Source organism: Battus philenor, unplaced genomic scaffold (assembly GCF_028537555.1).
Source record: "Battus philenor isolate CCGP_79_NKW_IND1 unplaced genomic scaffold, ilBatPhil1.0.hap1 SCAF_28, whole genome shotgun sequence".
NCBI classification, from domain to species: domain Eukaryota; kingdom Metazoa; phylum Arthropoda; class Insecta; order Lepidoptera; family Papilionidae; genus Battus; species Battus philenor.
The window spans coordinates 2,612,629-2,638,375 of NW_027181691.1; the positions used below are offsets into that span (position 1 = coordinate 2,612,629).

General features: G+C 34.8%; 1 protein-coding gene across 1 annotated transcript; it reads left to right on the plus strand.

Annotated features, from left to right (window-relative positions):
* Positions 1–602: 602 nt before the first annotated feature.
* Positions 603–24,712, plus strand: Polr1B (RNA polymerase I subunit Rpl135). Its single transcript, XM_068769354.1, has 20 exons — positions 603–769; positions 864–1,193; positions 2,513–2,605; positions 4,067–4,213; positions 5,310–5,482; positions 6,497–6,746; positions 8,241–8,393; positions 9,166–9,332; positions 9,623–9,770; positions 11,281–11,341; positions 12,083–12,282; positions 13,167–13,320; positions 14,300–14,390; positions 15,361–15,556; positions 17,511–17,725; positions 18,526–18,664; positions 20,176–20,382; positions 21,139–21,342; positions 23,540–23,704; positions 24,480–24,712. The coding sequence occupies exons 1-20, from the start codon at positions 683–685 to the stop codon at positions 24,687–24,689; spliced, it is 3,390 nt and encodes a 1,129-aa protein (XP_068625455.1). The 5' UTR covers positions 603–682; the 3' UTR covers positions 24,690–24,712.
* The last annotated feature ends 1,035 nt before the right edge of the window (positions 24,713–25,747 follow it).

Genomic DNA, 25,747 nt, shown 5'->3' on the forward strand with positions numbered 1-25,747 from the left:
ATAAATATTTTGAACAATGTTGTCATTATTAACCATAATAACCATTTTTTTATTCTATTTTTATTGAATGATAAATTGGACATTAGTTGGTGCACATTAGGGTCATAAAGTCTATGACCTTTCATGGAATTTGTAATATTCAAAACATCACTTATTTTCAAACGATTTCATTTCCAAAATTAAGTACATATTAAATGTCTTATTTTGCTGTCAAATCATATCAAAATAAAAAACCATAACAATTGCTATTTTTGTTTAAATACAATGCCTTCCTCAATCATATTTTTTAGTTATTTAGTTTTTAGTTATTGCTATAGTTTTAGTTATTACTGTACATTTTTAGTTATTTCTATATTTTTTAAAAGACTTTGTTAAGTTTACGACAAAATAATATCCTGGAAATACAAAATTCCCGATGTAAATTACATTTAAAGTAATTTAAATTAAGTGCTTGTTATAAAGTGTCTCAAATAATTATTTTTAGAATTTATTTAATATTGAATACTAAATATGACATCGTGCATAACATTCTTTTTATTCTGTGTAAGCGGATTGAATAAATATAATAAGCTGTCAAGTTGACACTGACTCTGTCACTACCACCTGATAAACACAACACGTGTGTTTGTATCAGTGCAGGTTATTCTTATTATAACGCAGCTAATGTTAAAAATTAATAAACATGAATCAAAAGAAAATCTTACAAAAACCCTCCTTATCGTACACAAGCCACCCAGATTATCGGAAACCGCCAAAAATAGCTAATCCTGTAAGTATATTATTAAAAACATTATGGGGATTTTATTTCTTATATTGTTAATACAATTCGTTTTATTATAACCCTTGTTTTATTTTAATTTCAGTATCTACAATGCCTTGGAGCGCCTCATGTTGATTCGTTTAATTATATGTTACAAGAAGGCTTAAAGTACGCTCTCGCTGATTTAATTTCTCCCGAATTTGAACTACCGACTGGGGAAAAAGTTAAGATATGTATTGAGGATGCTGCATTCGCTAAACCCAATGTTCCTATGGATGTAGTCGGAGTTAAGACTCAAAGAGTCCTTCCAACAGAATGCAGGCAGAGAGCAGCCACTTACAAGGGAGAGTTTAAAATAAGAATTTCATTTACTGTGGATAATAAAACTTTGACTATTGACAGATCATTGGGATATTTGCCAGTCATGTTAAAGGTACTATATTTACTCTATTATTACTAAATTTTTTAATTACATAAAATATTCCTATATACTTTGCTTGCCTTTGTCAATTGTCAAAGGCAAGCAATCATTGCAAAAGAAGGTGGTTGTACCACAGTTTTAACTGTTTGAGCCGCAAACAGTGCAGTAGCACTGTTCAGATTTTATATTAAAAAAGCCCAGTATTTCCAACATTTCAAGCACTGTGGACAATTGATGGTGCATTATGGATTACTGTTTTAGAGTGCTCAGGTTTACTAATGCAAGTACATCCCACAGCTCCTTTTGGAATAAATAGTATATTTTACAAAAGGTAGAATTGTACTTTAAAAATACAATAAGACATTACAAAATAAAAAGTTTTATCTTTGTTGTCATCTTTGAATAAAATTTTATTATACAAACTTGAAATATTTCTTAACAAAGAGAGTAACAATTATAATTTGTATCATTAGTGTTTATCAAACCATACTGGATGAATTCCTTTTCTACATTGAGCGCTAATTAAGTGAGATACACATACAACAAGCGCTATAGTGCCTTCGCTGCTTCTCGACAATAAATCAAACAAGTACTGTTGTACTTCTTGGGTATTTTCGTACATTTATAGGAAAAGCATGATCGTACTACTTGAGATTCTTCAACAGAGGTTTTTCAATACCAACTGTGACTCAAACAGTTAAACAGTAATACTTTCCTTTTATCTCTACTTTGATACTTTTTTCATCATTTAGATTAATAAAATTTTTTCAAACACATTTTCCAAGCAAGGGGCTATAATTTTTAAAGATGCACTAATAACAATTTATGTACATATTTATATTATTTTCCTCTCTGGCAGAAATGATGTACTAACAACATTACAACATTGTTTTGTAATATTATTGCCAATGTTGGCAGAAAAACATAATTAAATAAGAACCAATACAATAACATTATAAATAACAGGACAAAAAAAATTCTGTAGTCATAAGGTAAACTTATGCATCCTTAGCTCATTTTGATTAACCAAGGTTGTAAGTTGTGTATTTTTGGTTTCCATTCTGGAAAATACAGTATAGAACAAAGACATTTCACGAAAAGATCAAAAAATGCTTCATGTAAATGTATGTGTCTATGTGACTAAACATGTTAGCTCTGTAACCATAGGGCTCAGAAACTTGAAATTTGCTAGGTATATTCATATCACCAAGTAGAGGTCAGCTAAAAATTAATTTTACAAAATTACACCCCCAAGAGGGATTGAGGTGGTATTCATTAAGTTTGTGAAACAGGTGAAAATCAATTGGTATTTTGTAATTATAATTTTTCAGTCCAAAATTTGTCACTTGGCTGATCTGTCGCCTGAGGAACTTGTGCAGCACAATGAACATGCTGATGAATGGGGTGGATATTTTGTTATAAAGGTATTTGAAATTTAATAAATATGTATATATATACTGTAGTGTCCAAATAAAAACACATATTATAGACCCACTAGACACTGCACCATAATTGTTTTAAGAATAAGATATTATTGCGTGTTTGAATTAAAATTGGAATGCTGATTATTATTTGGGTAATGACAGTTGCTGCCATTTTTGACGAGCCAGTTACTATTATCAATGCTCTCTTTATATAAGTTAACAATTTGATTATAGTTGGCTTTTATTTTTCTCACCAACAAATTAGGAGGAAATATGTTTTTCATTGGTTTTCCACTGACAACCATTAAAACTTGTATGTTGGTTTTTTGAAGCATGTGACCTCTGTCTCATCTGATTCTAAGTGATGACGAGGACTAAGATGGTACATGCTTTCCAAAAGTAAGTTATAACTATCTGGAAACAGTGACACTTGCAGCAATTTCCACTCCTTAGACATTCATATTATAATAATATTACAAAAATGCTTAGTGCAGGTGGTAGGAATTTTAACCCTATATGGATGTCGTCAATTCGTATTTCCATTGTCAGTAAAGATATTTTAGCCAAACTAAAGATCTTATATGAATACACTGTTGACTTCTGCAATAAGTCAAACAATATTAATGGCACTTCTATTGTACAGATAGCTAACAAGTGATTTAATGAGTTTAGATATAATGTTTTATTCAAGTATCTCTTTTTTAATCATCAGCAAAATTATCAGCTTGACCTTACCCATTTCTTCTAATGCACCATTATCAAATTATTACTTTTAAGACTAGTAGGTAGTTTTAATACTTGATATAGCATATTCAATAACAAACAACTTATTGTTGTTTGTTATTGTATATGCAGAAATGTATATAATTGTTAGTAGATATTTATGTTTTAAAAAAAAATCCTAGCTATTAAACCGTCTTTGTAGGCAGGCTTCGTAGGTTGGAGGCATAGGCCTCCCCCAAAGATATCTATGGGCAAATATACCATAATCGCCACTCTTGGCAGTCTGGTAGGTGATTACAGTGTGATATTATGGTATTTTATATTGCTGCACATCATCTGGAAACTTGTTTCGTAAACAGTGGCAATCCCATATAATTAATATACGAAACGTCAGTTATCTAAGATTGTATCTCGGAAATCGAACCCCGCGACTTATGATCGCAAGTCTCAGTCCTCTGCCTCTGTGCTACCACCGTTAAGTGACTACTTTTTTTAGATTAATATATTAGCAAGAAAGTTACTGTATATAGAATATATGTTTTGTACTGTTTTACACAGCATGTATTCTAAATGTTTATAAGAAATTAACAATATAGATAGTATAATTTACGACTATTTAAGGTAAAAATATATTGTGAAAATCCTATTAAAAATAAAACAGATGAAACTGTTGATAAAAATGTTTTAGATCAACATGATCAAACAACATTTAATAATATTTAAAATAATTATTTACAGGGTCATGAAAGGTTAGCTCGTATGTTGCTAGTAACTAGACGTAACTACCCGGTGGCCATCAAACGTTCTGGTTGGAGGATGAGGGGCAATCTGTTCTCGGACTATGGTGTACTTATGAGATGTGTGACTTCGGATCAGACCAGCACGGTTTGTATATCCTTTGTATTATATTAGGCTTTATTCTGAATTACTATTTTAGGCTTAGGTGGATTAGTTTTTTTTTTATTCTTTTAATTATAGTATGTCTATTAACCCTTCGTTTGCCGCAACATGACGCCTAGCCATGTCGGGAACGATTTTTTTTTTAAATGAAATACTATCGTTTATGATTCTGTGGCCTGTAATACATCCACAGCAAGCTATTTTAGTCTGTATTTTTAAAGTGATTCGATATAATTTAGCCTACTTTATTTGGTGCAGATTTGACCCGTACGCACCCAGGAAGTTCTGATATATAAGTCCATAGATAGGCAGGTTCTATTGTTTCTGAAGATGTTAATGCTGTTAGCCCCAAGGCTTTTACAGCTTCATCAGTACTGAGTTCACGGAGCGGAAGGGTCCGTGAACTAGATGGTAGACAGGTTAATTTAGTGTGCTTCTTAAATAGGCTTCCTCTATTTTTAACTAGGTTCCGTCTTGTGCAACTATTCTTTACTGGTACCCTTCCATCAGTCCAAACGTCAGTCAATCGACTTCCTATCTTGTTTTTTGGTGACCTTGGGTGCTTTCTACCACCAGGGTACCATTGGGTGACTACTTGGCACCATTTTTCTTGGGGATTTTGGATCATGTGACCTGACGATCACCACTTGAGTTGGTGGACAGGGGATATATCGGAAGCTTTTGTTTTTTCTCCTATTACACTGCTTCTCAATTTATTTTTTTTAATACCAGTCATACACCTCTTTTTGGCTCTGGCAGCGTTCCATTTGTTTGATGAGTAGTTAAGTCTACTATTTATATGTGAATATTCTTTATACTATTGCTAAAGAATGCTAATGGAATTTGATGACTTCAGTAGTAAGATTGTATATTAAAAAGATAATGCCTTTCTCAAGTTCGCTGACTTTCTTGACATCCACACCTTTGAGCTTTTACATCTATAATCAATCAACCACCTTGTATGTGAATTCTGTGTTAGTCTGTATGTGAAATTATAAATGTGTTTTCACATTAAACCTTTTTAGTAATTTTATCTATTTTGACAAGTAACATGTAAGACCAATTAATTTCTCTATTTCAGAATAATGTTCTACATTTCCTACAAAATGGTACATGCAAACTCATGTTTTCACACCGAAAGGTTATGTATTACGCACCCGTGGTATTAATAATGAAGTGTTTAGTGGATTTACCGGACCATTGTATATACAGACTGCTTTTGCACGGGAAAAAGAATGATTTGTATTATGTCAAGTAAGTTTATTTACAATTGATTCTATTAGGCAGACCGGAAAGTAATGTAGTTTCTGGCGACATATTTTACAGAAAAACAAATTGATTTATACTGCTCCGGCATTGATTTGTATACTAGATGGCAAAAGGTTGTTGATAACAAAGGTAAATATATTGTTGATTAAAAAAAAACTTGTTAAAAATGTAATCATGTGAATTTAACTTAAGTAAGCGACATTACTTTCCGGTCCTCCTAATATTTATACTGTGGGATTCTTCCTAGAGCCGGTATGTATTGAGGTAGTAATAATAACACGAAGAATTCTTTTTCTATGGCATTCCGATTCCGATAGTATTGGCTTTTCGATTCGCCGCTGATGCCAAGGTCCAGGTTTTTGAAAGGCCTAAAAAGATACATTATAAACAGGTCACCAATGTTATATTTTAAGTTAAGGTATTATTTTAAAATATATATATTTACAGTACCCGGCGATAAATATAGCACAATCGATCTTTGGAAAGAGACAATAGGCTAATTTTGGATTCGTAGAGCGTTATCTCTGTCGCACGAAGTACAAACAGTCCGATATCTATTAGGAGCTGTTACAACAATTATCATTAGCTTCTTTTGCTAATTATTTTTATTCTTTGTATAAAATACAACAATTTTTCTATAAGCGGTGGCAGCTAACGCCCTACGAAGCCGAGTAGTCTCTTTCCAAAAATCGATGTGCTATATTTATTGCCGGGTACTGTAAATGTATATATCCCATAAACCGTGCAAAATTAATAATGAAATCCATATTGAGGAAGTATTTATAAAACAAAAACAATTCATTTATATTACAAAATTAAATTAAATTAATGCAGAACAGAAATTCCAGAAAGGAAAGATATAAAAAATAAATTTTGCATCTATTCAACCATTTAAGCTTTATACCTAAAAACAGTCATGCAGTAGGTTTTTGTATTTATCTCCTACAAAGATTAGCTTTTATTTATATATTCCTACAAAAAATATCTTTGTCTTTGCAGCTGCATTCAAAACATGCTCCGAGAGTTACATGAGGAGGGACTTCATAATTCAGAGGAATGCAGAGCTTACCTTGGCAAGATGTTCCGTCCCAGGCTTATGGAGCTTCCACCATGGGCTACAAATGAAGATGCCACTGATTTCCTTTTGAAAAGATGTGTTATGATCCATTTGAATGATTTCAAGGATAAATTCCATTCGCTGGTGTACATGGCACAGAAGTTATATGACGTTGTACAAAATAAATGTAAGGTGTGTATTAAAAAAATATTTATTTGACATATAATTGATAACATCTTTACATCGTAAAAAAAAGAACAGAAGATATATATGTAAATATACATATGTATATAATTAAAAGCAATAATTTTAAGTTTACGCACATATATATACATGGTTGTGTGCATGAAAAATTTTAAATAAGTGTTTTAAATTTCTGTATGGATGCCCTGAGACGAACACGGTGGCCAAAAATAAAAAAAATGTGTTAGGTAGTTCATCGTGTATTTCGTTGGGTGATTCAATATGAAAAGGAATAATTAAATATCAATTTAACAGCAATGCATGCGCACCATTGCACTTGCAATTTCGTGGCCGAAGTTACAACTATTACATATTGATTGCCTATTATTAGCTTATTATTTAACTTGCTCCCTAGATGGCGCTAGAGAGCGCTTTTTGATACGTTACTTTATAAAAAAAAACATTGAAATAACCTGTAGACGAACACAAGGTGTGTTATCTTTTATGAAGTCATTAATAGTATGGCAACCACAACACAAACATTCTTTGACATTGTTTTTTTAAATCTAGTAATGGAAGCTTTCTGAACATAATCGATCTTCCGCACAGCCACCGGTTCATTGAAGCGCATCTGGTGATTGCTTTCGGTGCTTTTAGTCGTTCTAAATTTAAATAAATCACTGTCTACATTTGTTTTGATTCCATGATAATCGTCCCACACCATGCCCACGTGTGGTCGCGACGAACCACACAATCATCACAACTCACTCACGATACCGGTGGTCTCGTGCGCTCGCCCACGATCAAAGAGGGGCGATCAGGGTTGACCAGCATTGGACTTGTCACAAACACACAATTTAGTCACAAAATTATAGATATACACGGGTACCGTCTCCCATTCGTGTAATGTAACTGAAATACAATGAGCTAGAGTAATTTTTAGTTGAATTTCGATAACGCTTCACAAAGCCTAGTCTGGGATCCTATTGTAAAGGCAAATTGCCCATAGAAAAATTTACTAACTTTATGAAGTTGCGTTAGTTAGTTAGTTGCGTTTTTATATATTACAAATAAATCACGTTTATTGCAGTAGCATTACCACACAGTAGTATTTAATTGAATCAGGCGTTACCTCGCGGAAGTCCATCCAAAGTAAAAAAAGGACCAATATTTAGCCTCTTCCGCACATGCAGTCCGTTGATAGAGTCTGAGCCAGAATCTGCAGACTCTGTGTTTGGCACTAATCGGTGTAACATAACTCTTGTAGATGCCCCATGGAGGGGCGAAACACGTGTTGAGTAATTTGGCGGTGGCGGTTGTGCGATTCGCATTGTTTGCAGCATACGCATTTATCAGCGGGCTGGCGGGCGGTGCACTTTATTGCACGACTACCACTGCATGTGCGGAAGTGGCTAAATATTGGTCCTTTTCTTACACCGTAGTATACAATGAGATATAATACCGTTGTTAAATTAAACAAGTGAATAAAAAAAATGTTCACAGGTGGAAGGAGCTGACGCAGTAATGGTCCAAGAACTGCAAGTAGGAGGCCATCTCTATCTCCAGGTGTTAAAGGAGAGATTACAGACTCTACTGCAGGTCATCAGGTCTAACATACTCAAACGGGCCAAAACTTCGAAATTCGTTATGAGTACGGTAAGAAATCTTATTCAAATTCAAAATATTTTTATTCAAGTAGGCGTTTATATGCATTATATGTTTATATGTATTATATGCATTTTGAATCGTCTGTTATTTTAACATTATAAGCAGTAATCCACCGGCTCGAAAAGTTGAGCTGTTAAAAGCTGGCCAAAAACTCAACAGTTGGTCCTTTTAAATAAAATTAAACAATTTCTGATGTATTCATTATAATATCAATAAAGTAAATGAGCTTAAAAATCTTTAATGCTATAATAAGATCTATTTAATAATATGCTTTTTAAAATAAGATTTAAAAATAAAAAACATCAATACATATTTGTCATATTTGAAAAAAAAAACGATTACATATTTGAATTCCAGAATTCCATTTTTAAATTCGGAGCGCACTAAACCGCACACACTCGTTAAATTCCCGCGCCATTCCGTTTTACAATATTTATCTTTGTAAAATATTCATAAACAATGTCCACTTGAATTCTCTGAGATGTCTAGAATTAAAGGTATATTATACATTTATTTTTCCTCATCTCCATAAATTTTCTATAGGTCTGGTAGGACGGCCTACATGTATTTTTCCGACAACCTTAAAAAGGCTTCGAAACTCCACTAGCTAGTTCCAGTAGCTATATCGGTTACCTTCATCTACGCATGTCCTTCTTGACTCAATGATGTAATCACAAACATAGCCCCCTCCATAACTCTTTGCATGATTCCTAGTTTAACTTCTCCAGCGAGAGTAATAATATGGTAAATTGTTGAACAGAAAGAGCTCCAGAACATTCTACGCATGTCCGGCAGTCTAGAGCAGAGGATGGAGACGTTCTTGGCGACGGGAAACGCTCCCTCCAACAATGTGAACATCGCCCAGTACAAAGGTCTTACCATCGTCGCTGAGAATATCAATAGAATGCGATATATGTCGCATTTCAAGTGAGTTTTATACACTTAAAAGTAAACATTTATTATTTACCAAATGACATACAATTATATATACAGAGAAATTACAAAAAAAAAACTTAATACTTAAACCTAAATTAAAACTGGACATATTAAAATAAAGACATAATTAGTAGAAATGTAGAATAACTATAGGATATAACACGTCAGATATGAACTGTAATCAACACTTTTGTGAATATTAGTTTATGAGGTATGCCAGACAATTTTAATAGATCACGCGGTAAGAAAATAAACAAAAGAAACACATCAAATTTTTACAGAGCGATCCATCGAGGATCATTCTTCATGGAGATGCGAACCACAGAGGCGCGTCAGTTACTCCCAGACGCGTGGGGCTTCGTGTGCCCGGTACACACACCAGACGGTGCTCCCTGTGGACTCCTCAACCACCTTACCGTCTCCGCCCAGGTAAGGAGATAAATGATCCAGTTATCTTCAATTTTTAACGATTTACTGATATACTGTACTGGGTTTGTTGGATCATTTATATTTTTGATGTGATAATGTTTACATCAAATATTGTTAAATTTCATTTAAATAGAACAACTGCTGAGTTTCAGGTGGTAGTTTACTACTTACAATGTTAAAATAATTTAAGATTTAAAAATGATGAAAAACGTGTACAGTACCCGACCACACTACCATTGTGACGTTTTGACAGTCGTTGTACTTCGTGCGACAGAGAAACGAAGCCGAAATTAGCCGATTTTCTCTTTCCCAACGTCGATATGCAATATTTATCACCGGGTACTGTAACATTATATCATTATTAAGGCAAGAAAAATTGTCATAGGTAAAGATAGACAATTATGGAAGGCAGATGACTCCAATAACACAATATCAACATTAGATTTAATTAAATACAGTCGTTACTGTACACTACTGTGTAAAATATTTTATAATCTACTAGCTGATCCCGCAAACGTTGTTTTGCAAAAAAAAAAAATTATATTTTAATTTACAAATAATAGATAAGGGTTGATCGTAGAGGGGTGAAAATTTATGGTTGTATGTATTCTTGTATGCTGTATCTTAAAAAAATAAAAACAAAAAATGAAAAAACTTTTTTTAGTGTGAACAACCTTTATCACTTAGGGGTATAGAAAATAGATAGTAGCCGATTCTCAGACCAACTGAATACGCATATTAAATTTGGTAAAAATCAGTCTAGCCGTTTCAGAGGAGTTCAAGTTCGAACACCGTCATACGAGAATTTTATATATTAGATAATCATCATATCTGTCGTATGAAATCTACTGGACATAGACCTCCGACATAGATTTTCAATAGACCCAGTTTGGAACTGCCTGCGTCCATCGTCTTCAGAAATCCATAACAAGATCATCTGTCCATCTTGTGAGTGAATATAAGTTTGCTGGTCTGAAGTCTCAACTTCATGACCTTAAAGCCCCAATTGTCATCGGCCATTTTGCGCGCCATGTGGCTCGCCCACTGACACGTCAGTTTGCTAATCCACTAGACCAGAAAAGGACGTAATCTAAACAAAAATAAAATATGAATCACAATCAAAATAGGGAAATGTAAATAAAATAGAAGTAATGTAAATAAATTTGAAACAGCGTCTGTGATGATATCAAATACTTGAGGAATGATGTTAAGAGAGAGGCGATGCATGAAGAAAAATTAGTGTGGTGAGGAATGCTAGAGAATTATAGAATGAAAAAAGATGAAAGTTAGATCATATGACGATTAAAAGAAGAGTAAAGAAATTAAAAAGTAAGTGAAAAAAATTATTAAGAAAAATAAAATGTAATTGCCCTGTCCCAAAAACACATTTACAATAAAAAAATCTCCTAGACTATGTTCATTTCGTTCGTCTATAGAGTCTGGAATAAAAATAATTATTTTTATTATTTGAAATTTTATTTACGTTTTAAAATAATTTTAAATTTTCCAGGTCACACAACATCCGGAAGCGAAACTGCTGTCGTCGCTACCGTTTGTTCTCGAGAAATGTGGTAAGTGTATAAAAGTTTTACTTCTTCTTTCATGTTTCACATTTTCTTTACTTTTTTCATTCTTAACACTTATTATTATTATTCTTCTACGTGAATTCTTTTGATATCAGATTCAACACATCTTTTTTTACTAAGTTATTTTAGCCACATCGCCCACAGACAACCAGATAACTAAACTATTAAAAGACTATGTAGGTGACCACTGTCCCACTGATAATTTTTTTGTGAAAATAGAAGAATAAAAACTTAATATAAAGGAATGTTAATGTAAGAAAAAAGTAAAGAAGTAAATAAAAATAAAGCAAAACAGAACAAATGTAAACTTGTATTTTGGTGGAAAGGCGACGAAAGTGAGGTGATGAATACAATTTGTGAAGAAAAAATGAACGAATAAATAATATGGAAAAGGAAAATAGATGAAAACGTAAATAACATGATGAAAAAATATATATTGTTATTATAAGTAGTCCCTGTATACTCAAGACAGGGAAAGTGCAAGAGGTCCCTATATACGGGAATTTTTAAAAAAAAATGTTCACCTACCCACCTTTCTGATCAAGTCAAATTTTCAACTGGCATCTCCAGTATAACTCATTGGTAGGATGAAGGTGTTTAGACGGACACGTTCATAGATGAAACGACTGTGAATATTGTTAAGCATAAATCGACTTTAAGACGATGCAATTGGTCTGTATTTCCTATGAATGACTTGTATAATCATTTCTTGCTATATCTCCACAGGTATGGAACCAATTAGCTCCGTTTCCCATACGCCACTGTCTCACGACGTGTATAAATACCCGGTGTTCGTTGACGGCCGCCTGGTAGGATACTTCGCCGAGGATACCGTGGAGAAATCCACCGCCTACCTCCGAACCCTGAAGATCAAGGGTGAGGAGATGCCGATAACAACAGAGATTGTCGTCATACCCAAGAAACAGGTGAGCCATTATTGTTTTTATTCCAGATAAGCCATTACAATTGAAAATAAGCGAAAAGAAGACTGTAATGCTTCATGTATTTCATAGATAGATATGGGAATGCATTTGTAGGTACTTCGGGAAAATATATGGCAACACTGGTAATTCATCAAGATGGCGGTCAATAACAAGGGGTATTTGAGACAGTCCGGAGAGCTAGTAGAGGATTGCTCATCTGGTGGATTTCGGAGAAAGTTGCAAATGTAGTGATTATATATAAAACAATTATTATTAATAAAATTGCAATTTTTTAACATAAACAAGCATTTATTGAAAATAGCAACACATTATCTTATCAATCCTTAATATGTGCATTGTGTCATTGAAAGAGAGACAGATATTTGCTATCCCTTTTTCTCTTTATATTTCCCATCACTACAGCTCTTTCTCTCTGAAAGGCGTAACGTTGAAGTTATTTGCGTTTATTGAAAAATCAATTAATAAGAGAATTAATCAATGGTATTCCTGATTTAAATAAATTTATAGGAAGTCATTTACGATCATTAATATGACCATAATGATGACATTACCATGATTATGTCAGTCGATAAACGCTCTTATGGCATTGGCCTCCTCCAACTCGTAAAGATGACCCGTCATATGCTTCTCTATTTCCAGTGATTTCTCACTAACTTGTCTGTCATCGGTCTACCAAGTGGAAGACTTACCCATGCCACGCCTACTGGATCGTGGTCACCATTACATAACCTTTCGGCTAAGTACCCCGCCCACTGCCATTTCAAATGAGCAATCCTTCAAGCTATGTCAGTGACCTTGGATCTCGCGGCGAAGCAACTCAATGCTCGTAGTGATGTGTTGGATATTTTTTTTTTAATTCCTGTTAGATTTGCGCGCAATACGCCGGCGTGTTTCTATTCACAAGCGAGGCAAGGATGATGAGGCCGGTGATAAACCTCTCCAATGGACAGCTTGAGCTCATCGGCACTATGGAGCAGTTGTACCTGGATATAGCGGTCACCCAGTCAGAGATCTATAAAGGTGAGATATATATGTCACTGGCAAAGAAAAAGAATTAAAAAAAAATTTATAACCTAGCGCATATTGTGATCGCTTGTCATTGAAATTACAAATAGTCTTCTGTATCTTTATATATTGTTTTGTGTGTATATGTATATTTGTATGTATCTAATATTGTCAATTGCATTAGTAAAACACAATAAATAAAATATAAAAAATTCTATGGATATAGGATACTATGTAAAATATATATTTGTTTCAGTCTTGTCAATAGAAAGTTTTTTTTAAAGTCTTCTACAGTTTTGTATTGTTACATTGTTTAATATAATACATATTCCTTATTTTTCCTATTTTTTTACATACATAGTGATTGGTTATAGGTGTAAAAGCCTTAAAAGGGATTGAAATATTTGTGGCCTATTAATATAAAGTACAATAAATCCAGCAATGGTATGGTAAAAAAGAGCATTGTCAAATTTCGTGTTACTACATATCAAAATTTACCATTGTTATTATCTGTCCCTGCAGACTTTGTACTGCCAGAAGTTATTAGCTTGTTGCGTTCCAATTAAAAGAATAATATTTGTCACATATTATTCTTTTAATTTCAGAGCAATCATTTTATACATGACGATAGGAAAAAGCTGTAAAGTTTTTTTACTGATATAGCCTATATATTTACCGATTAAAACCTCATACACCCATAACCAGTCAACCCGTATTCACATATTTATATATATAAACACTTATTTTTTTTAATATCTATGTTTATAATTACGTCATTTAATTAATAAGTAAAGTACGTAAATAGCTTTATTCTTTTTGTTTTTTTTTTTTGGTACTTTAACTGACCAATTACCTTTTATAGTTCATAGTATGTAGTAAGAAAAAATCCGTTGCGTGCAATTAAAATATTAATTATTTGTTATTAATCTGCAAGCTTGACTAAAATTAAGAAATAAAATGAAAATAAATTATATAGAGGTACTTTATTGTGTAGGTAGGACGACACATCTGGAGTTATCGAAGTCCGCATTCATGAGCAACCTGGCGCAGTTGGTGCCCATGCCTGACTGCAACCAGTCGCCTCGGTAAGTCTACCCCTCACATAAATACAGATAACGAAAAGTTAAATAAAATATGTGTCGTGACACATGAACCTTTTGCCACATCAAAATATCCACTATTAATTTAATGTAATCTTTTTTTATTATTTATTATATATAAAAACTAGCTCTTGTCTCGCACCTGATATAAAGTTATGCATTGTTATTAAAACACCAGACTTTTTCATTCATATAAGATCGTTTACAGTGAGCATTTGTATATATCATGTGAAAATTACCGGAGGAGTCAAAAAAAAAAAAAAAACAAAGAAAAAACTAAAATTAAATTAAACGTTCTTATAACAGAATCCATAAATATAATGCTCCGCGGATTTTAAAAGCTTCCTTGTATAAAAAGAGAAAAAAGAAAATCAGTCGATTTTTTTATAACTAACAATTTTTTTGGATATGATAGAGAAATTTATGCTCAATCTATATTAGCATATTAAAGGCGGGAGTCGTAGTAATATGATTTATCTCATAAATCGGTTCATCGAACTCTGCACCAAATACTGCACGATTTAAAACTGATCCGCCTCCACGTCTCGCTAGAAATCAAAAGGCACAACTCAATTCGGAAAGATAATAAGCAAAAAGCTATATATCTAAGGCACTGCGTAGTTTGGCAACACATAAAAAATTTACTTCACCGTGGCGAGTGATAACAATATTAGATTTTTTGTAATTAGTGTTTAGTTCATTTTTAATATATCTTTACTTATAGTTTTAAGTTTAAATAAACTTTTTTGTGATTATAAAAAATGTCGCCCGCCCTAGGACGAAAAACGAGGCGGTGCGGTCGCTGCGTTACCTAACATACTTTCGACTAGATTCCCATCTTTAATGTGTTAATTAATGTCAACTAGATATAGATGCTTAATGCAAGTAACCGCTATTTCACTGATATCACTTAATATTAAAATTTTATCAAATAAACTATTTTTCTTATTTATAGAAACATGTACCAGTGCCAGATGGGCAAACAGACGATGGGCACGCCGATCCATACGTGGGCGACTAATGCGGAGACCAAGTTATACCGGCTGCAGACACCAGCCACGCCCCTGTTCCGGCCAACGCACTATGACAACGTCGGCTTAGACGACTACCCTTGCGGGACCAACGCCATCGTTGCTGTTATTTCTTACACCGTAAGTTTTTCTAGGGAAAAAATGGAGTGGGCCTAATTTTACTTAAGTCCTCCTTCTCAGCTATACCACTATGTCCCCCCCCCCCCCCCCGACAGATATGTATACCTTAGGTAGTTGTTTCGTATTAGTTCAACGGGCAGGTTCCTGTAACCAACTGACATTGCTCAGGGAGAGCCTCTCGTGTTTCCGTGAACCGGGCGTGGACCAGACCGCAGTGTATCTGGTGGCCAATTGACCCGCATTCGGAGAACTTCGGTACGATTCCGAAAGCAGGTTAAATAAAAATATAAGTGAAGACACCATCGCCACACTAATGAAAGAAAAATCTGACAAGACAGTGTTTCTTGATTATTGTAAAAAAAATACTAAAATATGTAATGAATAAAAAGTAACACATATAATAGCTAAAATAAGGAGAAAAAATTGTAAAGAAATAACGCAATGACTATGTAGACTGATAAATGATAAAATAAATCATAAAACGTAAAATGGAATATAAGATAAAATAAAATAATGTGATAATAAGGAACGTGGCGAAGGAAGTGATGCGATGAATGAACGGTAGTTAGTAAGGAAAAAAAAGATAGAAATTGAAAGTAGATAGATCATGTGAATGAATGAATGACTAAAGAGTGTCGAAAAAAAAGTAAATAAACTGAAAAAATAAATAAAAAATTAAAAACCCCCCTGTCCCATAAAGAAGATAGGTGAAAGAGAAGCCCCTAATAGCAGAGTGATTGTCGTTTAATCTAGGCAGCCTTACTCTTCGAGAAATTACGAGACTCTGGGAGATACGTTGGTGAACCTTTTGGATCACCCTGTATAATGCTAGCCATGAAAACTTGAGTAGTAAGCGAGCAGCGATTTCTTTCAAGCATGTCCTACATAGGACCTAAAGTAAATAAATGTTTATTAGGAAGACCATGACCAGATGTGATCCAAACTGAGAGCCGGTAGTACCCCAGGTAGTTTTGTTATCTGTGACCCTGGTAGAGTACCCCGTCTATATAAGTACGAAAATAAGTAATGGTAGAAACCTAATCTACCCGTTAAGACAGTGACCTCCACTCATTAAATGTATATCTGGCATACTGAGGATACGTCAAAAAGGACGGGCATGCCAGCTTTATTACCTATGTAATAGGGTGGAGATGGTAGCATATAACCGGTAACATACGCACAACCTTAACTGCATCACCAGATAGATGTATCCCATCATCTTCCCTCTCATCTAGTTAAAGCGATTTATGAGGCGTTTATTTAGAGAGATTTCGTCCCTGAGATCTCTCTAACAAGACACCGTATAAATAGAAACTCGAAAACAACAGCCTTATAGCTTTCCCACGGTTAGGACAAAGTCACCCACTAATCTACAGTGTGTGGCGTCATAATCGCCGCTACAATACACATCACCCACACACAGACATTCGGACATTTCTCGTTCATACATCATTGACACACACATTGACACTTCACCTTTTCTCTGTTAGGACCACGTTCGATTACATTCTTTATTTTATATATTATTAACAGGGCAATGTTATGCTGACAATAATTAGTCAATAGTGGTTTTGTAACTAAACGGAAGGTATCTATATCACCTCCCAAAAGTGTATATGTCCGAGAGGCACTGAATTTCTTTCAATTATTACCCGGTACTTACTGCATCACCCCGGAAATTCCTGATCCCGGAGATAATCTTGTCGTATTACCAATAAAAGGAAGGTGTATCTTTCATACATATGTTTACCCAAAAATATAAGTAGTCTGAATAACCACCGCTATTTGGGCAGGAATACGACTGAAGCATCTAATCCTCAATACGCAACTCAGCTTCTTCGTCTCAATTCCTTGGTCCAGCGGTACTTACTGCAGATAATATAAACCAACTCACCTCCCTACTCCACCTCTATCTTGGAACCCAAAAATAAAAGTAGTCTGTTGATACGAACAGGGATATGACATGGAAGACGCGATGATAATCAACAAGGCGACGTACGAGCGAGGCTTTTGCGCTGGTTCGGTATACAAGTCGGACTTCATAGAACTGAAACACGCCACTTCATACTTCTGCCGTGACCCAGCAAAACCCGAGCTAGCTGCCCACATCGATGACGACGGCTTACCACCCGTTGGCGCACGCATACAGCCTGATGATCCATTCTACTGGTGAGTATTACTCATAACATTTAATAAACACAGTTTTTATTTGTACACTCATTTGAGTAGAGTACATTTGTACTCAAATCTGTTTATGTGTGTTGACAGAATCGTATAAAAGAAAACGTCTAAAACAAATTTAAAAGAACAACACAAAAGTAGCTATTAAAAATATTTTTCGCAACACAACTAAAACGTGTTTTTGGGATAAATAAAAACCTTATAAACTTGTTATTGTTGCGTATTAGGTTGAAGCTCTAATTAAACCTCTTTTATTCAAAGGATATGTTCCTTCACAGTCCGAAGCAATGGTCCTGGACGTATACTGAATATTCAGACACAGCTTGGTAACTCCGCGAACACAAACCTATAACTCCGCGAACACAAAACTATAACTCCGCGAACACAAAACTGTAACACAGCGAATACAAGACTAACTCCGCGAACTTCCTCAGTATTCGTATCACTGAAGACACGTCAGAGTAAAAACTTCTTCTTCTTCGATGCCTGTCTTTAATACTGCAGGCAGATAATTTTTAGACGTTTCTACAAAAAACATGATAAGTTACAATTTTTATATAAAATACAACAAATATACAAGAATTATTAAAAGTAATTTAACAAAAAGGCGTATATAAAAGAATATTTAGATGACAAGTATCCTTGGCTATGATGTCGTTTGATTATTTTGTTTATATTTAGGCTATATCTAACTAATAGTGTATACACATAAAGTAATGGCTATAAATATTGCACATCGACCTTTGGAAAAAGACAATCGGCTAATTTCGACTTATTAACCATTACAGTTACTATGATGGCGAGAAATGCCAGTTTTCTGTGAGCAAATACCACGGAAAGGAGGAGGTGTTCGTGGACAGCGTGCGTCTTTGCGGGGACTTCTCAGCTCGAGCGCCGAGAAAGGCTTGCATCATGCTGCGTATACAGGTCAGCCCAAAATGCCGACCACAGAAAGGCACAGGCCTCCCCCAAAAGATATCTAAGAGGGGATATACCATATTCACCATATTTTGTTGGCGATCGCAGTGTGAAATTATAGTACGCAGAGGACATTGCTGTGCATCCTCTGAAAACTTATTTATGAGCAGTGACAATCCTGCGTAATTAATACATAATCTGAGTTATGTAAGATTGTATCCCGGAAATCGAACCCGTGACCTATTATCGTAAGTCTCAGTCCTCTGCCGCTAGATTACCACTGTAATAACGGTGTAGATTATATTTTATAAAATGTGTATTCTGATCTGCATTTATATACAGGATGATTGGTTATAGGTTTCAAAGCTTGCTTTACCAATTTTGAATTACCGTCGATTTTTACATTGTTACAACAAATTCAGTTCTGAAAGAGACGGGGTAAATTCGTTGTTTCAGCCCATAGACGCCCACTGCAAGGAATAGGCCTTTCCCAAAGATATCTAAAGGCGATATACCATAATCGCCATGTTTGGCAGACGGGTTAGTGGTCGCAGTGGTACGCAGTGACTTTACTGCACATCTTCTGGAAAGTGCCCTCTCCTTAATGGACTTCTACTCTCATCTTCATCCTAAAGCTTGTCTAGTAGAGATCGCCTCGTGTTATAAGACCGCCTCTTGTACTCTATGAATTGTTTCTTTTTTTCTCTATTTATTGTCTATGGTGTACAAAAAAGTGTTAATAAATAAATAAGTGAGGACGTCATACTTTACTACCCACCATTAATATTTTCATTGATGTGATATAATTATTTAGTTTAGATCATTTATAGTGAGGTGTATAAGTTAGAATAATGCAATAGAGTCAAATTTAGTTTCAATTATAAATATCGGATTTGAGTTCAGATTTACAAAGTATTAAAACTTTTTTTTCTTTTGCCATCTCAGAAAAATTACTCTATAGACGCAATCGGTTTTAACCACTCCAACACAGCACGAGCTGTTAATGTTGTTGTCATTTCAGTGCATAGATGCCCACTATAAGGCTTAGGCCTCCACCAAATATATGGGGGAATTACCATAATCGCCACACTTATCAGGCGGGTTGGTGATCGCAGTATGGTATTATGGTACGCAGAGGGCGCTGCTGTCCATTCTTTGGAAACTTGTTTGTGAGCAGTGACAATCCTATATTAACGCACAGAGTGTGAATTATATGAGATTATATATTATATATTATATCCCGGGAATCGAATCCTCGACTTACGATCGCAAGTCTCCACTGGGCTACAACTGCTCAGCTGTTGGTGTACTTTTTTATATATACTCGTTCACCCCTATCTTACAAGGGACAGGGTTTGTAACAATAAAACAATTCTTTCACTTTTTTTAATTCCTTTTTAATTACCTTTTTTTGGTCACAATCTCAGTCACGCATTCCTCTACTTTTATTCACAATAACCAGGTTTGTATATGATGATATGCAACAGATTATAAAATATAAATTGCAATATATCCGACAGCGCAACCCAACTGTGGGCGACAAGTTCGCGTCGCGTGCAGGACAGAAGGGTATCTGCTCACAGAAATGGCCTGCCGAAGATCTGCCGTTCACGGAGTCTGGGTTGGTGCCCGACATCATGTTCAACCCTCACGGCTTCCCCTCGCGTATGACCATCGCTATGATGATCGAATGTATGGCCGGCAAGGCGGCCAGCTTGCATGGACACGTGAGTCACACCTTCTATCTCGGGCTTGGGACAATTGTAATTAAAAGTTACTATTCATGTATAATACTGTAACTGCGCAAACATTGAACTATAACTCCGCGAACACTCTATATGTTTTTTTATGACCCCCGCTATTGGGGGCCTCTCGTACCCCTATCTTGTGGTGGGACAGTGTCTTTTTTGGGCAATTTATTTTTTTCACTTAGTTTTTTTTTTATTTCCGTTCTCTGCTTCCATTCTTCACATGATCTTTCGTTCCATTCTTTTATACCACATTTCTTCTTTCTTACCCTTTTGCTCTGTTCGTCTATCATTCTTCCCTTTTTCTTTTTACATTTTTTGATTAATATTTTTATTTTACATTTTTTTACACCCTATATGTTCACAACGCAGGCACACACACACACACACACACACAAATATATATTAATAGAATAACCAGACTGTCCCATAAATCAATATTAACCAGGCAAACTAAAAGAAACTAAATCTAGATAGTTCTGTCTATTTAATACAGCATGTTCTTGTTTAATTTATACTAGCTTTCTTTTTTCACAAACACACACACACTAACACATGCATACACTTAATCTCTCACAAATAAAGATTATAAACAGGATGTCCCATTAAGGAATATTAACCAGTTAACCTAAGATTGCAACATTGAATTTGATGAAGTGATAACATTAATAATTTTTTTGTTGTGTGACCATATGAAAAATTTTAGAACTGATCAATCATTGTGTATGTACGTAGGTACATGACGCAACGCCATTCCGTTTCAACGAACGCGACACGGCTATCAATTACTTCGGTCGTATGCTGGAGGCGGGCGGGTACAATTACTACGGTACAGAGAGGTTGTACAGCGGGGTGGACGGTCGGGAGATGCAAGCGGACATCTTCTTCGGCGTCATCCACTACCAACGGCTAAGGCATATGGTCTCTGACAAGTGGCAGGTACGTTTCAAGATCCTTCAAACCACACACCTGAATAAAATTAACACCCCAATCCACACATGATCACATGGTCGCTTTCACGGAATAAATTAGAAATCGCATAAATAATTTACAGGAGAAACAATAAACCTAATTTCTTTAATACAAGGCTTATTTATATATCAAATCAAAGCTATTTTTTTCTGCATCCATTTATTTAATTTCTGTATATGTATATTCTGAAAATTATTTGAGTTGCACGTGCGTTTCAAGATCTTAAAAACCACACACCTGAAGAAAATTAACACCCCAATCCACACATGATCACATGGTCGCTTCTGCGAAATAATTTTGAAATCGCAAAAATTAAAATTTTACAGAAGAAACAATAAGCCTAATTCCTTCAATACAGGGCTTATTTATATACCAAATCAAAGCTATTTTTTTCTGCATCCATTTATTTAATTTCTGTATATGTATATTCTGAAAATTATCTGAGTTGCAGGTGCGTTTCAAGGTCCTAAAAACCACACACCTGAATAAAATTAACACCCCAATCCACAAATGATAACATGGTCGCTTCCACCGAATAAATTCGAAATCGCAAAAATTAAAATTTTACAGAAGAAACAATAAGCCTAATTCCTTCAATACAGGGCTTATTTATATACCAAATCAAAGATATTTTTTTCTGCATCCATTTATTTAATTTCTGTATATATATATTCTGAAAATTATTTGAGTTGCACGTGCGTTTCAAGATCATCAAAACCACACACCTGAAAAATATTAACACCTCAATCAACACATGATCACATGGTCGCTTCCACTGAATAAATTCGAAATCGCATAAATTCAAATTTTATTGGAGAAACAAAAAACCTAATTTCTTTAATACAAGGCTTATTTATATACTAAATCAAAGAAATTTTTTTCTGCATCAATTTATTTAATTTCTGTATATATATATTCTGGAAATTATCTGAGTTACGGGAAATAGATTTTACTGGAATTAAAATTTAAACGTTTTTGATAGTAATGTCTTTTGTGATGTTATTCGTGCGAAGTTTTAGCATCATCATGTGTACATTTCTGACAACTCTTTCACGGCAATAGGTCGAGCCACATTGGCTTAGTTTGTGATCGATTCTTAATAGAATATGGTAATAAGACATTACCGTAAATATATTCATAAAGTACAAAAGTTGCAAGTAACCAATAACTGGGAACTTATCGAACATTTTTCCCTCGAATAATATACTATTTGCATTTTTATATTTGCGAGAAATTTGTACCCGAATTTTATCTGTTACAAAGCACGAGCTACAGAACCCTCTAAACAATAAACACTGAACCCTACGATCAAGAACACGCACCTTGAAATTATGTATTAACATTAGTGTACGGTTCTCGAAAATTCTATCCGAGTACTATCTCGAACTTACTAGAACCTTATCCGTAGTATAAATAAGTGTACTCCCCATGACGACAATACAGTGTTGTTTTTCGAGTTACAAGATTAAGATCTACGATTAGTGATAGAAGTGACTATTTTGCAAGTTATTTGGACAGTGATTTGGAAGCGAATATATTTCTTGATTGATTTGAAAGCGAAAGTATACTTTGTGTTAAAGTAGTATGACCATCTGATTTGTGAATAAAGGACTCCTTGTGAACTAGTGGTGTTTCATTTCGAGTCAGAACCCACAGTACGTAACATTTCGTTAATATAATCATTAAACTATTTTCGTAAAAGACTGTTACTGCTTATTTCGTGGTTAACATTAGTGGTAAAAAAAACTTGAGTAAAAAATCTCCTTCATTCTACATAAGGAAAATCCCAAAAAATATCACAAGGAGGAATAGTATCTGTAGATGCCGAATTGAAATTGAAAGAAACGGTATAAGCCCACAATAGCATAATACGGGTTTATTCCGTGGAGGCGACGATATATACGGCTTAGGTGCCTCCGTCCCCACTATGTGGTCTTCATATGCAGACCAGTCTTTGGTTTCCACCTCAGAACATTGAGACCCCAGCAACCTTCTGCAGGTTAAGTGGCAGTCACATGCCAGACGTCTCATTCGCATTCCTGTTTCGATTTCATCTTTGAGGGACTATGAGCACGCCAATAGGTCCCAGAGTGAGATCACTTTGACCAGGATTCACGTTAGCTCTGCTTAAATCAAATAAGTTAAGAAATGTATTATTCCCCAGGTGCGAACCACTGGAGCAGTAGATGCCATGACACGGCAACCGGTGAAAGGGAGAAGGAGAGGTGGTGGTGTGAGATTAGGTGAGATGGAAAGAGATGCCCTCATCTCACACGGGGCGGCGTTCCTGCTCCAGGACAGACTGTTCCACTGCTCCGATAAGAGCGAGGTGAGTTAATTCTACACTAAACTGTTTTTAAAGCTTTTAGAATTATTTCTGGTAAGATTCTTGTCTAAAATACAGTCTAGATCCAAAAACGTAAAGGTTACCAGACTTTCAAAATTTAGCTGGTATTAAGGACTCTCTCTATTTGTACCATATTTACGAAAATGTAGAAAATTGTGAAGGTTAGATTTAAGTATGAAATTTAATTGCTTATTATTATAACTCTTATGTTATTCTTTCTGTTGTTACATGTGAAATATTTCTCCTTTACCACCCCATGACACGGGCCTCCCCCTAGGATCTTCACAATGACTCTCCCCGACGATGACGTTCTCCGCATTCAGCGACTTCCCGTGTCCTTAGCTATGTCGTCGTTCTACCTGGCGAGGGGCCTACCCACGTCTACCAGCCCGTGGTTGCCACTTAAGAGCTAGGTCATGGGTCGCACGAGAGATGTCACTTTGCCCACGTCTAAAAGCCACTCTTCACAGCTTTATCTCCGATCACTGGCCTCCTAAATGTTGCTATATTATTTTTTTATTTATACTGAATTTGCACAAAACATGCGATGTGACTGACATTGCTAATATAAGGGTCTTTCTACAGCTTTGTCAGCAATCTAATGGACTGATATTTGTATTGACTATTGCGAATTCAGACGAGTAAAATTAAGAGTATTAAATAAATTTTTCAATTGTATTTTCACCGTTTGACGTTGATTTATGGGACACTTTGTATAACGTTTCAAATATACCAATATGGAAATACATTATTTCAGGCTATCATCTGTACGAAATGCGGTACACTCCTGGGTCCGATGGCCAGCAAAGGGGACGGCAATAAGGAGAGCTGTCGGCTTTGCGGACAAGGGAATTTGGTCGCTATCTCCATTCCGTACATCTTCAAATTCTTTGTCACACAACTGGCAGCTGTTAATATTAACGTCAGGATCAACTGTAACGGCAGTTATGCGATTAAAAGTTGCTAAATGATTATTATTTATTTGTTTTATTTATTTATACTAGTTGCTGCTATAGGTTGCGTACTATAAAAACTGTATGGCCTGTCACAACCCCATACAATATACATATATACATATATAAGGGGGACCGGAAAGTAATGTGGTTTCTGTTGAGTCATTTTACAGAAAATCTGATCGATTGATACCGCTCCGGCATTGAAAATTTGTATACTAGACGGTAAACAAAGGTTGCTGATAATGAAGGTGAATATATTGTTAATTAGGTACAAAAACTTGTTAAAAATGTAGGCGTGTGAATTTAACTTAAGAAAGCGACATTATTTTCCGGTCCCCCTAATATATATACATACATATATATATTAATATCACCCACGATTAAGTTCACCATTATACTTTATATAAGAATTGTATGAATAAATAAAAATTAACTAATATACGTATTTAATATATTATAAATCATTTATTTTGGACGTTTGTCCATATTGGTTTTACAATAAAATAAAATATAATCAGTTAATTTAAATATTTGCCCGTACTCATGCCGGCTACGTGAACATGAACACCAAGCCAGTGTCGCAGAATAGGGCAGTCAGGCTTATCACTTAGTTGTTTATTATTTTATTTAAAACTTTTATTTAAAATTACTTTCTAATTTTATTTAAAACTAAGCAAGTTTTTATTTTTAATGTCTTATTCCTAAATAACAATTACGCATATGTTTTTTTATTCCGTACACTTCCAGATGTTTTTAATAACATACATATATTCTACAGACTGTTCACATATATTGGAAGGTTCCGCAACGTGGAAATAAATTTCCCTTTGTCAATATCACTGTATTTAATTGGTGTTTCCAATGTACAAAATTTATTTTTTCTTCAGCAATTTTATGAGGATTTTTCAGCTGCACGGCGAGTTGATTAAAGATAAAATTCGTTTATTAAATATACGATATTCAGCATCAGAGAAACGTTCAGCTCAATTGGATTTCATTTGACCTCTTTCTTTATTGCTAAAAAATTTATGGTTGCCAGAAGACACTGGATCCAGGCCTAAACGGTCCT